The 17,915-nt window shown below is 42.3% G+C and overlaps 1 protein-coding gene and 1 long non-coding RNA gene across 3 annotated transcripts; one reads left to right on the forward strand and one right to left on the reverse strand.

Annotated features, from left to right (window-relative positions):
• Positions 1-40: 40 nt before the first annotated feature.
• Positions 41-10,400, reverse strand: LOC105930240 (cysteine/serine-rich nuclear protein 2). Of its 2 annotated transcripts, none has more exons than XM_012868346.3 (5): positions 10,241-10,400; positions 6,011-6,253; positions 2,960-3,222; positions 2,569-2,874; positions 41-2,335 (listed from the first exon to the last, which is right to left on the reverse strand). In XM_012868346.3, the coding sequence occupies exons 2-5, from the start codon at positions 6,219-6,221 to the stop codon at positions 1,388-1,390; spliced, it is 1,728 nt and encodes a 575-aa protein (XP_012723800.2). In that variant the 5' UTR covers positions 6,222-6,253; positions 10,241-10,400; the 3' UTR covers positions 41-1,387. The 2 variants fall into 2 exon arrangements, with proteins under 2 accessions (XP_012723800.2, XP_021175116.2); XM_021319441.2 differs by lacking the exon at positions 10,241-10,400 and adding an exon at positions 5,869-5,937 and having other exon boundaries at positions 6,011-6,103.
• Positions 10,401-13,547: 3,147 nt separating this feature from the next.
• Positions 13,548-15,403, forward strand: LOC118563410. The gene is made up of 4 exons (XR_004931208.1): positions 13,548-13,751; positions 14,127-14,242; positions 14,377-14,471; positions 15,320-15,403. It is a non-coding gene; the product is annotated as an uncharacterized LOC118563410 (long non-coding RNA).
• Positions 15,404-17,915: the final 2,512 nt, after the last annotated feature.

Here is a 17,915-nt window from a genome sequence, read left to right on the forward strand (position 1 = left end):
CATTGGTAAGAAGATTCCGACAAATGGATGAACTCATTGGTAAAAAAGCAAACACGTTTAGTTTATTGAATCATTGTTGAGTTAATAATAGTACAATATTTATATTTGGCAATTTTTTCTGTTTCAAATATATAATTTAAAAAATCTCTGAACATTATGCATGACATATAAAATCCATTGCTATCCATTTAATTGTTAAACAGCTACGACAATAGTCACCACTAATACAGAGCTGAAGCTGGTTTTCTTATATATTACTGTAAACATGGCATCCATGGTAAAACGAAGATGGGAATCTAACAGCAGTTTGGTTGCGGCAGAGCATTGAAAAAGGAGGAACTACAGAGCGTAGAGCAGCCAACTTTTGACATGTTGCAAAAAAAAAAAAAAAAGGTTCACCAGCTGCATTTGTTTCTGGTTTTGCTCAAACAGACTAACCAGAATGCATTACAGGGACTAAAGCAGAAACTAGGCTTGCTACCAGCTTCAGATTCTCACAGTATGATAACCTTGAGCAGAAATACCACAGTGTCACGGTATTTACAACATTTTCTTTTGAAGTGAAATGTACAACATGATGCAATTGCTTTCATTTAAAACACAAGAGCTTAAATAAGTAGGTCAGTAGTGAAAAAGTAGAGGAACCAACTCTGGTCACTCTTTGCCGTTTCACTGGCATCTCATCGAAAGGCCCGACTGGTAATTGCCCACTAAACCACAGAGCTGTGTTTTCTGTAATGTGGAATAAAAATGTCTGCTTCAAATATGGACTCTATAGGACCCTGTGGTGGTAAACACACGGCTGCTTTCATGCAGCCATAGTTAAAGGGAAACCGCTACCATTAAAATACTAATTATTACTCAGTCACTGATGTGTAAACTCCCTTCATTTTTAGCACGTAATAATGATGTTTCCACTGATTGAAACAAAAACAAAATCTGCGATTAAATAAATAAATACATTTATCGGCCCAGTAAACAGGTACTCAAGGTATGGTCTGGAAATTAAATATGAGAAGGATTCCCCAAACTGGGAGCTGAAATCCTGCGGACATCTTCTCTGTTCCCTAGCAGACTTGCTGTTTTTATTAATATGCTATGACAGCGTGCTCTTCATTATATACTGTATTGCAGTTCCTACACCTAGTTTGTGCTAGAGTTTGATATTATTGGTCATGGTGAAAATAAACTACATCCTACGTACAATTTTCGTGTAGGTTAAGGAATTAGTAAACGCATTAATTATGCAAGTGTGGTTTCTCTTGAAAATGACAAATTATTTTCAAATGGAACAAAAAATCCATTATGAAAAACAAATTTTTGTACTTTAAAATTATAATAAATATATAAAAAAACAAAGCACTCCTCTGGGTGATTTATTTAATTCTTATGAAAGCTGAGTGTCTGTGACTGAATACATGTGCTCTGTGCCGGATTCAGTCAGGCCGATCAGAGCCTCCAGGAGCTGGGTGCTTGACTCCTGCTGCGGTAAATTCACAGAGCTGAAGAGCTGGAAGCGCTGAAACGTGTCTGGGTGTCTGTAGTCTTTGAAGGAGCTGTGCAGTGGTCCAGAGGGGTAGTCTCTGTGGAAGAACTCCAGGTCGGAGTCAGAGGAGAGGCTCAGGTCCATGTATCTACTGAAGGAATAGTCCACCGTGGGAGAAGGGGTGTTAGGGAAGTCCTCCAAAGAGTCTTCGCTGAAAAAGTCTCTGGATTGATTGGCGTTCTCATCGAGATAGTTCCTGCTGGGCTCCATGTTGTCTGTGAGCGTGATGGGCGTGTGCGGTCTCTTATTGTCAGTAGTTGCAGAGCTGCAGCTGTGCTGCGTCAGGGGTTCCATCATGTGCCTAACCTGGCTGCGCGAGTAGTAGTTGTCATCGGCGGCGGCGACGTCAGGAGGACTCTGAGTCCCGCTGAAGAATCCTCCTGCGTCGCATTCAGAGGAGGAGAGAGAGGACTCAGACATGTCGCTGCTGCAGCTGTTCTCCTCCATGGCCAACCCCTCTGGGACGCAGGGGAACGGACTGGGAGGAGTAGCCGGCATGGTGAAAGGAAGATGATCCTCCTCCAAGCCGGACCTGAAAGGACACCTGGTCTCCTCGGCGCTCTGCTCAGCGCGGACCTCCTCGTGCTCGTCAAACTCTTGGAGCTCCTCGGAGAGTCCTGCCTGTTCCCCACTGATGAGCGTTTCACGTTTCAGCCGCCTCCGCAGCTCCAGCCTCATGACTGTGTGGATGTAGTGGGTCCGAACGCGCCTGCCGTCGAACTCGATGCGCCCCTGCACGTTCCCACAGCTGTCCTTGGTGCACCCACAGGGGAAGTTCAGGCGGTCCACCTGTTGGTAAGGAAGAAATGAGACAATTTCTCAAAAATATGCACAACTAACCCTCACCCTGAGTTTATTAAAGCAAGAAAAGCAAGTAATGCAACAAGCTGCTAATCAGACACAACACCATAAACACGCGTTCCCTAAATCCTTAAGAGTTTGCGATGCCTTGCACCAGTATTTCTTTTCCAGTTTTTGCCTGTGAATATTTTTGCAAGGCGCCGCAGCTCTTGATGTTTTACCTGGCACTTAATGCCTGCCTGACTGCAGGCGCAGGTCTCCGGCTCACAGAAGCCCTGACAGTCACAGCCACAGGCCTCTCTGGAGAGCCGCAGAGTGTGAAGCTGCCTCTTCTCCTCCTTGTCGATGGTTTTCACCCCTGCTGCCAGGAGCAGAGCCTGTCGCTGTTTTGAAGAGAATGGCTGAAGGAAGCCTCCGTCTTCCATGTCAGACTCACTAACTTGGATCGGGTCAGGGTCTTCATCCAGAAGTTGATCCATCGTCAGCTTCTCTGCTTCCTTTTGGTCAACAGCTCCACTGATGATCAGCTGGAAGCAAACAAAACAGCAGATCCAGTTAGAGGATCTCTGTGCAGAAGGGCAGTGCAAGGTGGAGGAGAACCAGAGCACTCACCTTGTGCTTCAGTGCCTCAAACCTCTGTTGCCTCAGTTTTTCTCTGTGCCTCTCCTTGCGCCTGCTACGCTGCTCCAGTGCATGCTCGTCCACGGTGTACCTTCGGAGGGCGCTGTGTTTCCGCACCATGCCGAGGGTGGCACCCCCTCGGCTGGGGACGCTGGTGAAACCCTGGCAGCGGGGAAAGCTGAACTCTGTCACCTGGTCGAAGCGAACGCTGCTCAGTGTTTTTGTGAGCTTCGGCTTCTTCAAGATGGGCCAAACTGATTGGGTTTGAGGGAAGAAAACGGCACAAGCATTAGATAAAACTCTGGACATTTTTGACTTTCTGCAAGGGTAAATATGTATGTGTGTGTATATATATATATATATATATATATATATATATATATATATATATATATATATATATATATATATATATATATATATATATATATATATATATATATATATAGGCACACATTAACTATGATTTCTCTTTCGTTACATCAAAACCATAAACTTCAATCTATTTAATTGAGATTTTATTTGATACATTAACACAATGACACAAAAACTCCACAGTTGAAGGACCACAAAACATGGCTTTCAATATTTGTTTACAAATAAAAATCTGACAACTGTATTTGCATTCCACGTCCATTACTTTGATAACTCGGAAGAACTAATGTAACCAAAACTGGCATAAAACTTGTATAATCTGATTTTTATAATTAATTGAATTGAATTAATTGAATAATTTAATTGAATTGTAAAAACCTTTGTGTGTATTTTAATCTTGAGATGAATGCAATTGAATTAATTGAATAATTTAATTTAATTGTAAAAACCCTTGTGTGTATTTTAATCTTGGGATGAATGCAGATGTTCTGTGAAAGCCTCAGAGGTTTGTTAGAGAACATCAGTGAACAAAGAGCACCATGAAGTCCAAGGAACATAGCAGACCGCTCAGGGAGAACGTTGGAGAGACGCTAAAAGCTGGTTAGGACCACTGCTCAATCCATTATCTAAACTTGGGAGGAGTATGACCTGATTACAAAAAATAGCTGAAGGTAGCTGTCTACCTAAAATAAAAAACAATAAAAATGCAGAAAAGCACTGAATCTGTTGACATAAACGATGCAAAAAGAAAGCCATAAGAGGCCCTGTGGGCACTTTGGAAGGGCAAACATGTGGATGACGGTTATCTGGTTGGATGAAAATAAATGGAACTGCATACAAGACACTACGTGTTGTAGAAAACACAAGCTGTGCATCAGCCTGAACACACCATGCTCACAGGGAAGTGTGGTAGTGGCCGCTTCAAGGGGAGGGGGGCTGAGGTTCATGGGAAGATGAGGGATGGTAAATAAACGTCAATCCTGAACCATTACATTATTTGATAATTTTATTTACTTGTGATCTAAATCTAAACTCTACTGTCAGGATTTTAGAATGCATTCTTCTAAGATGTTTTATGTCTAACTTTACCCTCCTCTATCTCATCCTCAGTTCTTCAGAAAACATTACATTGACTAAGTATTTTTTTTCTTTTCCCTGTCTTTTTCATTCCAATGTTGAAAAAGTTTAGGCAGGATAAATACCAAGGACCTGTAAATAAGGTGATCATGGACAAAAACTGGTTGAGCACAAGGTATAGTCCACCATTACATTGCCCGCCTCAGATGTGTTCAAAACCACTTGAAGCCTATAGCTAATCATTACGCAAACACCATTTGTAAATAAAAGTGCACCAGAAACAAAAAAACATTAAGGGGCTAAAGAATAACCAGCCTGAACTTTGTAATGAACAAAGGTTACAGCAAAGTGACCACTAGGGGGCATAACGCAGGAGCCTGGCTCCAGTTCTTGGGATAGTTGACACTCAAGTCAAAAGAAAAGGCCAATAAAGGCTTTTGTGTAAAACAAAAACACCGATCAACTGTAGCAAGAAGATGAAGTTATTTTTATCTTTTCTGGACAGTAACTCGACACTTGACAGTCGACTGCAGTGTCATTCAGGCTATTTTATTGTTTGGCCTCAGCAACAACATGATCTTTGAACATGACCAGGTCTGAGCCCCAGCAGCAAAACGTGGCGTGAACAGAGCTAAGATTCTGTCATCTGCTCCGTTTGACTAAACACATCCCGTCTAAATCTGTTAATCCGTGACTGGCTGGTATAGGCAGTGTTTGTCCTGAGGAGGAGATTACTGTAACCGTTCTGAAAACATCTCTATAACCCCTCGTTTGTCTCTACACCGCCGTCCGCACTCCTCGCCTCCTCTCTTCTGACGTCTCCTGTCCTCCAGTCTTTTTGTCCGTGAAGCTGGACTGGCAGTGAGGCCTGGATCCGGCTGCGCTTTATTCTGGATCTGACGGATTTAGATCTCCGTGTTCTTGAGGACTCTGGCTTTCTTTTTGTTTGGCTTTCTCTTTTTCTATGGTTTGATTTCCTTCTTCTCTGGGTGCTCGAGTTTGTTTGTTTTTTTGCATTTGAGCAGATTATTTACCTTGTCGGCTCTCTGTAGAGGGAAGTAGTCAGGTTTTATTTGTTTGTCGGGAACCTTGGCCTTTTTTATTTGTATCAGTTTGTTCTTCACTTCTAGAAAGCCATGCCACATATAAAAAAAATATTTTTCTTTTTAAATATTTCTCATTTTTATTCTTACAACATCTTTCTTTTTAAATACCACCCGAGTCAACCCCATTGTTTGGGATTTAACAGGATAATCTATGCAGCTGATGTGTAATGGAGAGTGCAGCTTCCTAACTTAATGAAGCCATTTGATATGACTTGTTTAAAGTGACCCTGCTATTCAAATTGACTCCTCTACTTCCTACTGCTCAAGCAAATGATCTACACCAGCGGACAGGCTCTGCAGAGACCGGTCCCTCTCTGCATGTCTTATCTGGAACGAGCTTACGGCCGGCGTTTCCATATCAGTCGGTTATAACTTCTGCTGCAGGTTGATAAGAGACACTCCTATAAAACGCTGATGAGAAAACAGGCCGATAAGGAGGAAGGTTTGCATTATTTGAAAGAAAAGGGGAGGGAAAGCAACTTACTGGGTGAGCTGGAGGCTGAAGTAGGACTGAAAGGAGTGAAATCTTGGTTTACAGATGAGCTCCCCTCCCCGTCGGACTCCCACTCTGAGGAGGCGGGAGACGAGACAGAAGATGGAGAGGAAGAGGTCGAGGAGGAGGAGGAGGAGGAGGAGGGGGAGTAGCAGGGATCTTCTTCTACCTCTGCAAACTTCCTCTTATGGATGTCTCTCATTTTTTGGCTGTGGTGGTTCCTAAACGTTCTGCCTGAACACAGAAGAAACAAGAACACAGGTTTAAAATAACAAACACTCTGTTGTTATAAATATGCAGCCTAATAACGTAGGAAGTGAAGTCATGCTTTTTTCTGGAGAAGCAGCGATCATTTTCCTTCTTCTGCCTGACAAGACACAAAACATCTTAACTAGGGATGGGCTGGTTACAGGTATCAAAGTTTAAGGTTTAAAAGGTCACAGCTTCAAAACCCTTAAAACTTTCCATCATAGTGTTCCTAAGGTTAAAAAAAGGTGCAGTCAGAGCACAGGATACACAGTGCTGCCCCTCCTCCACATGTTGCTGCACTGTGGATTTGTTTTTGCACTAAGTCAAAACAGTTGACGTTTATTATGAGATATGCTACACCAAAAATAAAAATCAATCGTAATGCCAATGTTTGACAAGCCCAAGCTCTGATAATCCCACCTAAAAAGGACTCTTATTAGATAAGAAAAACTATTCACTTATTTTTCTCATTTTGAAATCAAGTTGTTTTTACAAAAACTGACACAAAGTTCTAGAAATCCCGTGAATATTTTCTATATTTGGTGAGAACTTCAGCTGACGATAGTATCCATGCAGGAAAAGGAATTTTCTGATAATATATAATATTCTATGGCAAACCTTAGTGGAACTTTTTCTCTAGCACTAAATCATGACTCAAATCCCAGGGTTGTTGGAGGATTAAAGGAGCATAGCGTTAATTGCAGGATTTTTGCAGACGTCTGCCCCCTCTGGTGACAAGTTGAAATGACATCAGTGTTGTGCACGTGCATGTGAGAAGAGTAAAAGCATCTGCTCCTGTGACTGCACAGCTCTTTTGTTTAGAGGCGTCATGTCTTCTGAGGTAAGAACGCTCTAAATATTTAAGTCAACCCGTGTTCTCTGGCTATTGCATTGATTACGGTGGAGACTCAACAAAGTAGGCAGGTGAACAAAAGCAACTTCACAGCTCTTCTTTTGTTGCGCTTGCAGAGTAATTAACATTCCCACGTGCTCGCCCAGAGGATTCAGCCTGAATCACTCTCTCCTGAACTGACTAACGGAGCCTATAGAGGCAACTGCAGTATTTACAGCAGTTCATCTATTTAGAGGATAACACATTTTACACATCGGGCAATAGGGCATGTATAGGAAATAAAAGTCATTTTTAACTTCAAAACTTGCACTATGCACCTTTAAGTAAACTATGTTTTAAAACTACATTTGACTGCTAAGTTGTCTACCTGAGCAGGTCACCTGAGTGACTAGCAAGCTAATATCAACCTGCTCCACTGGTGTCTCTAAGATGTGAAACAGAAAGGTATTAAATATATATTCTGTGCCACGAACACAAGCTACTAAATTTAGTAGGTGTTTATTCCAAAGTTAAAACCACATAATAAACATGTAGAAAACATTATTACGACTGCAGAATTCCATGTTCTATAATTGTTGCCGCTGTAGAAATAATTGTTGCCGTTCTGTTTGCAACAAAAGCAGTTGGATCACGTTATACGTTTTTGTTTGAAACAGTCTCACTGACCAGCATCATCGAAACACCAGTTTGAGACAGTAAATGTGCTCAGCACTTTTTTTTTTACAAGTGACAGCTTCAGGAATGAGAAGCTCTTCCTGGTGTAGCCGGTTCCCGTGGACAAGTTTGCTTAGGCTAATCAGACAGTGATATAGTGATTTACCTAGAAACTAATGTTTTCCAAGCAAACGAACAAAACCATACTCTCAGTTATAACAAGCCGAGCACTTAAGAGACTTAGCGACAACAAAGCAACTTCACAGCTCTTCTTTCGTTTCCCTGCAGAGTAATTAACATTCCAGTGATTCCTAAAGTTTTTTTATGCAAAGAATACACGGAAACGGATCGTCCAGCGGTTGTATGCTCAGGGCTGGGGCGTGTGGTGGATCAAGTGGCTGCTATTTTTGGACACGAACATGGAAAATGAATCCAAACAGGAGCACTTTGAGGGAAACAGATCTTAGCAGGGGTTGAGCTAAAGAGAACGCCGAAAGAGGCGGAAAACAATGCACATTTTCCCACGGTGATGATGGGCTGATTGATGTTGGGCTGAAACAAACAAACTGACAGTTTTCCTATTATTGTTCAGTCTTAATCTGAAAACCCCCACATCAAAAGAGAGTGAAACCTGAGGTCTAAACGTATCTGTTTATTTGCAACATGCTTTTTGCATTATGACGCATTATTCAGTGTGCACTTACACGTTGGAAAGGAAACATAACCCAATCTTACAATCTAAAACGACTAGAGAGGTGTTGGCCAGGCTTTTCCTGGCTAGTAACAAATTCTGGTTTTACTTAACGTCTGACTTTCCAACTAGAACACGTAAAAGAAAAGAAATCTGCTGCAGGTTCTTTGATAAAAGTGATAGTTTTGAATTTAGCAGAAAAAGTAAAAAAAATAAAAAAAAATTATTAAAGGCATGTATGCATCAAAGCACATGTCTCTATCATTACTTAATGTTTAACAAACTAAAAAAAGTACATTAAAGTATAAGCTGTTGGTTGTAAATGGTGGGAGCTCTTAGTTTTAATGACCAGGAGAGTATTCAGTATTAAACCTGCTGATCACCAGAGAAAAGGTCAACTCAGATCTGTGGTTGGTTGAATGTGGCGTCGCTGAAGAAAAAGTACAGCTTGTGCACATGAGCGGAAATAGCAGATTTACTCATCATAAAGGAATGCAGAGCACAATATAGCTTGGTGTGCACTGATGGCCATTGTCTTGCACTAATACACAATAAGTAAGGCTTTCTGACCGTCCGCCACGAGGGAACGACTTGAACCAATAAGGGTGTTGTTGTACTTGCAGCCGAGCGAGAACACGTTTTGCTCATTTTACTTAGTAAAGTGAGGACTTTGATGTAAAGTGAGGGTTAGGTATATACTGGTAAAGGTTAGGGTGGTTGTCACGGTTAGCCCATAGAAAGGCTTGGAAATTAATGGTGTGTGTCCACAGCAGACAACGTCCTGATTCATTGTTTAAAAAAAAAAGGCAGAGGTGAAACAAGAGACAGCTCAGTCAGCTTCTTGGGGAATAACAGCTCATCCAGTGAAACTCCCTGCAGACAGATGTGTGTGTTTTTTTAATCTCTCCCGCAAAACAAATGTTTCCACAGATTGAACAAAAACAAAAGACATTGACAGCATTTGCAATTAATACTGCGGCACAAGTACAAGTGTACCTGTCCCAGTTCCATCCCATTTATGTCATATCTGACAGAGTAGAAAGACTCGCTGCACAGCTAGGTACCCACTGAGACCGCATCAATAATTTAAAGGTTCAAAGTAGCGGCAGCAACACTGTGCACGCGCGCGTTCACGTGAACCAGAACATCGCCTGTCAATAAATATCATAATCTGACGACATTACACCGCTATGTTAATGAGAAGAAGAAGAATAAAAAAACATTACTAGCTATTTTTTATTTTATTTAATTTTATTATTTTTTTTTTGTGGTGTTCTCTATTATCCCTGCAGGAATGTCGCGCGCGCCTCACGCTGGGTTTGCGCTGAAGGAGCGTAGGGGTCGCTTCCTGTTTGGCATAATAACAGTCATTAGGCAGCTGACCTCCTCACCTTTTCACAAACGCACACATACTGGGTTCATGTCAGCTACAACGGCGGCAGTGTTCCCCTCTGTCTGTACGCCGCAAACGCCGCTGTGGCACAGGCTCCATTTAAAGCTGGGCACCTTGCCAAAAAAACTGCTCCACGGCTCCACAGTCACATACTTGCTTAAACAAGGGGTTTAAGTTTCGGCAAAGTTCATACCTTCATTTAAATCGCAGAAACTGTAAAATGACCGATAATTAGGCATTAATTAGTCATGTATCAGATTAATTGTAGCTACATATTTATGATTAAAAACGATTAGGGCAACTATGGGGTTAGTATTAACAAAAACAGAAACACTGTGGAATACAAATAGTGTGTAGATTTATTGTGCGTTGCTTACTCACCGCAAAGTACAGACGAGCATGCCAGTAAAAGAGGGTCCAAGAGTGTCACGAAGTTACGGCCCTCCGCTGCCGTCGGGCCAGCTGAGCATTTTGTTCTGTTTATGTGAAGCTGCACAGTAGTACTAATGTGAATATGAGAGCACTGGCCGGGAGCTGCCAAAGACACGGGCTGCGTCGAGATAGTTCGCCGACTGGACTCTCGCGCCTGCGCACAACCACCGGGGATTGCTAGCTATGCTAACCCCAACAACGGAGACGCCTCACCGCTTGAACTGAAGCTTGACTTTGCCTCCGATTACATATTTCTAGACATTGACAGCTTAACGTTAATTTAATCCTTTATATTGTGCTGAAATATACTGAAAGCTTTACGTTTCATAAAATGACATTTATAGCAACGCCATCTTAAGCGTAGCCGGAAGCGCTACGCAGAGCAACCTCTTGGCTTAGGACGTGTTCTTCTTCTGTGTGTCTTCTCCGTGTGTCCTGACGCAGGCTGTGACACACGCAGAGGCGGTAGACGCTCATGAGTCTCAGCGCGGCCCACAGATTCCTGTCTGTTGTGTTCACACTGGAGCGGTTTGCGCCAGTAATGACGAGCTAGTAAATAAAGAACCTTTAACCCTCCAGCTGGTGACTGGGAAAGCAGCCCGGCGTTTATATTCATCTCTTCTGGATGTTTGTCAGATGACTGCTCCGTTATTTGAAGTAAAACAGAGGCTCACTGATAATCAAAGGAGATTAAGAAGCAGTTGCACATTTTTTTTACTAGTTCTGGTCAGAATACAGCTTTCTCTGCTCAGACTAAACCAGCTGCGCTTGCAAAAAGTTTTGAAAGGCGTGGCCACTTATATTCTTGGGTGGTACACTAAAAGTAGGATGTTTTGTAAAGTTGCCATGGTGACACGGTGAATACAATTTAAGAAGCTTGAGCTTTGCCATGATTGGAATAAAAAAACAAACAAACAATTATTCAGGATATGTTTAAACCTGCTTTTCTAGCCTCCACAAAATTAGCTGTCCATCATTTTAAAATGCTGTAGCTGTTGTCCTTCTGCTGAAATATTATTCATTACCATTGAACGGTTTCCCACTTTACATTTTTTTGAAAACAGTATCAGAACAATGTGGTTTAATTGATCCTCAAAAAGTACAAATAATTCAAGGCAATTCCAAATCTGCAAAAATATGGCCATCATCCAAGGCTGGCCCAAGGACCCACGGAGACCCACATTAATTCAAAAAGCAGCCAAGAGGTCCATGGTAACTCTGGAGGAGCTGCAGAAAGCTGCAGGTAGGACTCTTGACCTTGGTTGTGCGCTCATTAAATTTGGCCTTCTCTAAGGAGTACCAAGAAGAAAGCTACTGTTAAAAGGAAGCCACAAGCTTTTAGAAGAAGTACAAAGTTGATTCCAAGCCATGTAGATGACTCAGCAAATGTGTGGGAGAAGGTGCTCCAGTCAGAGACCACAACCGAATAAATGCTGTGTCGTTACTGGCAGTACCAGAGTGAATGTGAAATTTAAAAGTAATACTCTCTGAAATCAAAATTAAAGACACAAGCGTATTTAGATCACGATAAATAAATAAATGTGGAAACAACAATTATTATTGTTATGCCCTGAACCTGGACTGTTGTGTATACCTGTGTGAGCCGTTCTGTGTGTGGCTGGGTGAAGGAGATTTGTAGTGTAAAAGGGATTTGACTGGTCATCGTGACTAGATAAGAGGTAAATAAGTTCTGTTCATTTCCCAACCATGCATATGAGATGCAACATGTGCAAAATTCCCCAAACCTGTCTGAAAATGGTGAGTAAGCACTTGTTTTTAGGTGACACACTCTGACTGGTATTGGTGTTACTTTATTGAAACATGACTCTTTTATTGCTGGTGTGTTCCAGAAACTCCAGGAAGCCTCCCTCAGCGAAGAGGAGCTGCAGATGGAAACAAGGATAATGGATCTCGGCGCAACCCTGCAGACACTTTCGCTCAAAGAAATCCTATCTCCGGATTTCGTGTTCTGCTTTATAAACAGATGCTGACATGAATTACGTTTATTTACGCACATGCAGCGCAAAGGGAGATATTTCAGTGTAAAAAAACCCAAAAAAAAACAGCAAGTAAAGAAAATTAAAGGATTAACATTCCAGTGCCTCTGGTTTTAAAGATAATCATAGGTTACTGTGCAGGAAGAAAAATGAAGCTGAGCTCTCAAGAAAACAGACCCGGAGTGCATCGGATTAACAGATGGACAGACAGATGAAGGGAAAGACTAAAATACCAAATGAGCTTGGGCTTTGACCCCCATGTTGATATGCCTCCTTTTGAAAAGTTAAACACAAAAAAAATTGCTCTTAATGCCTAAGTATCTGTAAATCCAAACGCTCTGGCCAGAGGACGGACAGATAGCCTGCTGACCTCAGCTCTTCATGTAAGTGTGTTACAAGAGGGTGACCCACTTTAGATGGGATCACTACAGTGCACTGCACTCTCTTTGCTTCTCTGTCAGTAACCTGCGTGAGGAGTAAACACCGGGGGAGGATTAGTACAGTGAAAACAGCGAAAACAGTCAATAACGTGCAGCTAAAACCGGACCTTTAGCGACAGTGAAGCCGATCCACAGCGTGCGTCTTGGTGTGACTTACTTGTAGCACATGATCAAAGTGCTCTGTGAGGCTTTGAGGCTATTTTTAGAACAATTGCACTGCCTGGACCAAAATACATCTGTGCAATACAGTTGGAGTTTCCTGTTGCCCATGCAGGCTGTCACACTGTGACTTGCATGTGTCCTAATGTGTCAGGAGGGGGCGGATCCCTTTTTTTTCTTTCTTTTTTTTTTTTTTTTAGCCTGCACTCTTGCAGCACAAAGAGAACAGAAACGAGTCTTGGTGGAAAATGAATGCTACCTCACACTGCAGTAGTAAGCTAAGTAGGGCTGGATCAACTAACAGAGATAAAAATGATTCTTCACACACAAATGTGTTCTGTGCCTATAAATCCTATCTATGAGAGCAAACCACAAGTGGGCTTTCAGTCCACGTTACGTAACCTTACGTTTAACCTACATTCTGGCTGCTGCTCAGGTTGCTGCCTGCCTTTCACAGCCCGGTTTTCTCAGTCGAGCTGTGCCAGGGATGGCCCACATACAGCCATGTACCGACAAAGTCTGACAGGGCTTCAGGCGAGTGAAAGTCTGCCCCAGTTCCATCCCTGATTCCTGAGGACTCCTCTTCAGGGGTTCACCCTGTTTCCGAGAGCTCGCTCCCTGTTTTCACAGGAGGCGTCCGGTTGTTTAGTGCTGGACAGAATGGAGGGACAGAAGAGACAGACAGGCAGACAAACAGACAGGCAGACAGACAGAAAGGCTTCTGATGTCATACTGTAACAGTCATCGCCATGGAACAGAGCGGATATAAACCAAGTGTTTCTATTTTAGAGAGAATAAGGTGAATCACCAGCTTGCTTTTATCAGCGGCACTGTGGCATCATCGCCGTCATCACCGTCATCATGGTAACATCACTGTAAACCTTACATTGTCCCTTAATTTCAGTTTAAGGTCACTCCAGGCAAAAAAAGGGGGTAATATTTACAGGGCTTTGCAAAAGTATTCACACCCCTTTAACTTTTCCAATTTTATTGTCATGTTACGACCCTAAAGCGTAAAGCTATGAAGTCAACAGACAGTGATGCATGCTTTTTTAAATATATATATATATATATATATATATATATATATATATATATATATATATATATATATATATATATATATATATGAAAATCTGTGGTGTGCATATTACTGCTTTCTTTTGCTATGTCTTTAACAGCTCTGCCCATCCGAGGGTTATATATATTTTGTAATGTCCATTCTTCTTTACCATACAGCTCAGCAGTCTGACTAGATGGACAGCATGCGAACAGAGATTGTCGTTTAATTCACGTCTGAACTTTGACTAGGCCGTTCTAACACATGGGTGGGATTGGATCTAAGCCAAGCCACAGTAAGTCTGACTTTGAATGTAGTGCTGTTCTCCCACTGAAAGGTGAACCTTCTTCAAGGTATTCTTCCAGGACTGCCTTGTATTTAAAGCCCTCTTCCCATCGATTCTGACCAGCTTTTCTGTCCCTTTTGAAGAACAGCATCCAACAGCATGGGTCCTTCACCATCCCGTTTATGTCTGGTGGGTTCCATGTGTTCACCAAGAAAACTGTGAGAGCATTTGAAAACAGGTGAACTCTCAGATTTTCTACTTTTTTTTTTTTATAGGAAATCAGGAAAAAGCATGCATTCTCTTCTGGGGCTTCACAATGGCACAGTTGTTAGCACTGTTGCCTTGCAGAAAGAGCCCACAGGTTGGGTTCGAATCCCAACCTGTGGGCTCTTTCTGCATGTTCTCAGATTGCATGTGTGGGTTCTCACCACATGTTCAAGCTTCCTCCAAAAATGTGCATGGGAAAAGGAAACATTTTGGCCAATCTGTCTGGAGGATTTGATTGAATCTGAATTTTTAAAGTGCCTTGAGATGACATGTGTTGTGAATTGGTGCTATATCAATAAAAATTAATTGAACTAAATACGACAGAGACCTTAATACTGGGACCAGAGCAATCAAACTGTAAGCGTCCATCCATCCCTTGTACAATTGTCCAGCAGTCATTGGGCAAGAGGAAGGGTATACCCAGCCCATTATAGGTCAAGCTAAAATTTACCATTTTCAAAGACTCACTGCCTTTCTGACTTCATAGTTTTGCTGTTTTTATAATTATTTTCCACTAAGTACCATCTTATTCATTTATTTTTCATGTATATTCAATTTCAGTTATGAATTTATTGATGTAGCACCAACTCACAACAAATTATCTCAATGCACTTTACAAGAAAATCAGATCCGGTATTATCTATAGAAATATAGAATAAAATCAACCTTAAGTGTAAAGGCATATTCCAATTCAGTTACATACATTCCAGTTTCATACTAGTTACAATGCGATGCAGTCAATATATCAATAATTGGCAATTAAAAAAAACAATGCTTCTCTTGTCTGGACAATATTGATAAAGTAATCTCTTTCTTCAGGCGTTAAAGATCAAATAGCACCTGCTACATCTCTTGATCCACAAGCATCAACCTAGCCTAAGACGTCAGCGTGACTCTCTGGTCAGCAATGTCTCCTCTGCGTTCAGTCTCCACGGTAACCACCTCATGTGCTGGCCGATGGGTGGGCGGAGCCTCCCTTACTGCTTCTGGCTGACATGCACCAAAGCATCAGGATGTACATTTAGCAGGACACGGCATACTGTCTTTTAATTGTAGGTGGACACACTTTGTGTGTGCAGCTGTTACCAAGGCACCACAGTTATCCGAAAAACAAACATTACCATACACCTTTTTACTCATGCTTTGATGGTAAATTAATTACTCCATTGCTTTGGTTTTCAGCAGCTTGTGCTAATTAAAAGCCAGGCCTCACATCTTGCTTTGGATAGAAGGAAAATAACAGAAACTACCAGGAAATGTTAATATGGATATTATTCACCGTGAAAAGCCTATTCAATATTTTTGGATACCTTCATTTTAGGTTATGAATCAGTTGGAATATAAAACCATTTAGGTTTTTGTTTGTTTATTTTGGACTTTTCTGGACTTTTCTTGGACCAGCCTTCACCTCTCAGCCACTATCCAATCAGCTCAGTCTCCGTCCAGCCAGCTCCTAACCAGATCCACCTGCTACACTAATTAGTCAGCTCTGTTCACCTGTCTACATATAACTGCCTCAGTCATCCACTCACTGCCAGAACTCTGCTCTCATCCTGTGTGGTGTGCTTTGGCTCTACCAGGTCCTGTGTGCTTAACTAGCTGGAATCTTCTGTTTGATTCACTGAAGAAAGTTGTCTGTGTCTGCCTGCTGCAGTTCTGCCTGTTTCCCCGTGAGTTCCAGTCGCTTGCTTTGCCCTTTCTGGCGGTTCATCGGTCCAAATCGCCTGTTCTGGTCTCTCACTCTCTGCATCTGCTGGTCTCCTGCTCATCCCTGCCTGCCTGCACCTTCAGCCATTATTCATGTTTCAAGTCTGGTTCTGCTTGCCTGCCTCACCCGTCACCGCTCATCCTCACAATAAACCTTTTAAAAACGTAACTCTGTGTCCGGCTGAACATCGGGTTCACCGGCATCATTCATTACAGAGAAAAGCAATGATAACGACGCTCTCTAGTTTAAAAATGTCATTAGATAAAGACGTGGATCAAATTTCCACCTAGTGACACGTTAAGTGCTGTGACATCTGCTTTTGTTTGGCCTGAGTAGGTGGTGAAACTGAGAGTTTCCTGTGACTAATGGCTCCGTCTGGATCCGGGCCAATAGTATCATATCCGACCGTGGCTAAAACATCTTACAGCCAGTGGTTATTTTCTGCGCAACATCCATGCTTAGATTCAGACAATCTACAAAGCAAATTGCATGGGAAAAAAAAGCAGATCTGCTAACATGTCCTTGTGGTGTAAAACAACGCTGCAGAAGCGAGTACAGCTGCAGCCCACGTTTTAAAGTAGGTTATACAACTTAAAACTTTCAACAGAAATGATCTTATCTAGCTGTACGTGAGCAGCTCAAGCTGAAACAACAAAGCAGCAGCATGAATGGGTTTGACACCCCCCCTCTCCCCTCCTCCTCCAACAATGAGCCTCTTGTCAACAAGAGAGCTGCGGTGACCTTTCTGACAAACTTTCGAACTTGAATATGTGATGCAACTTGGATGCAAAAGGCATATTTGCATCACAAAAAAGCCGAAGTTCATCGCTGGGCAAAGATGAATTTCCTTCTGTTTTTGCAGTGGCAGTTTAGTTATGTGCCCACATTACAGAAGGGCTGGATTTGCGTGAGAACATGCAGGCATGGCGTGCTGAGCCTGGCTGTCAGTCCTACTCTGGGAGCTCCTGTTCCCTCACTGACTTCCAGCACAGCGTGCTCTGCTCTGGCTGGCGGTCACATGTGGCTCCATGTGAGCCTCCTGCAGGAACATGCAGCAGCTGGAGGAAGGAGACCTGCTCTGTTGTCAGCTGTTTACGCCAGAACTGACTGCTCAGTGAAACTGAATGGGTGAGAGCTGGGTGACTCCCCCTCCCCTCCTGCCCCCCCACCCAAATGTTCATCGCCTTTCTTCTCCTCCTCTGCAGCTGGAAAAACACATGCATTACTAGCAGACAACGAGCCTCTCAATTAGCTCAGTAATGGAGCCTATTCTTGTCCAGGAGTTGTGCATTTGCTAAAGGAATCACTATCTAGGTAACAGAAACTTAACTGTTATGCTTCGGTAACCTTTAGTCGTAAAACAGCTGTGATGTACAGTTATGTGCATGGCAGACAGTAAAGTAATAAAAACGATGCTCTGTCAACAAGCAAGGACTTATAATGCCCTTTTGATAGGAGCAGCCTTGTTGGTTTGGCGCCATCTCCTGGTCTATGCAGGAAACATCTGTGTACAAACAACTGGCCTTTCAAATTTCTGTAAATATATGTTTTTTTGTAAATTCTGTGAAGAACACAATATTACCAAAAAATAAAGGATTTCCAACACAAACCAGTGACTTCAGGTGTCCCGGTCACTTTTATTGCCACAGGTTTATACAATCAAGCACCTGGGCATGCTGATAGCTTCTACAAACATTCGTGGAGGAG

This window comes from Fundulus heteroclitus, chromosome 6 (assembly GCF_011125445.2).
Source record: "Fundulus heteroclitus isolate FHET01 chromosome 6, MU-UCD_Fhet_4.1, whole genome shotgun sequence".
In the NCBI taxonomy this organism is placed as follows: Eukaryota; Metazoa; Chordata; class Actinopteri; order Cyprinodontiformes; family Fundulidae; genus Fundulus; species Fundulus heteroclitus.

What these genes read in the sequence shown, in the direction of transcription:
- LOC105930240 (XM_012868346.3), bottom strand. Translation starts at nt 6,221, where the DNA reads ATGAGAGACATCCATAAGAGGAAGTTTGCAGAGGTAGAAGAAGATCCC. An exon ending in TTCAGCCTCCAGCTCACCCA is followed by an intron (nt 3,223 to 6,010) that starts GTAAGTTGCTTT and finishes AAACCCAATCAG; the next exon opens with TTTGGCCCATCTTGAAGAAG. An exon ending in TTGAGGCACTGAAGCACAAG is followed by an intron (nt 2,875 to 2,959) that starts GTGAGTGCTCTG and finishes GTTTGCTTCCAG; the next exon opens with CTGATCATCAGTGGAGCTGT.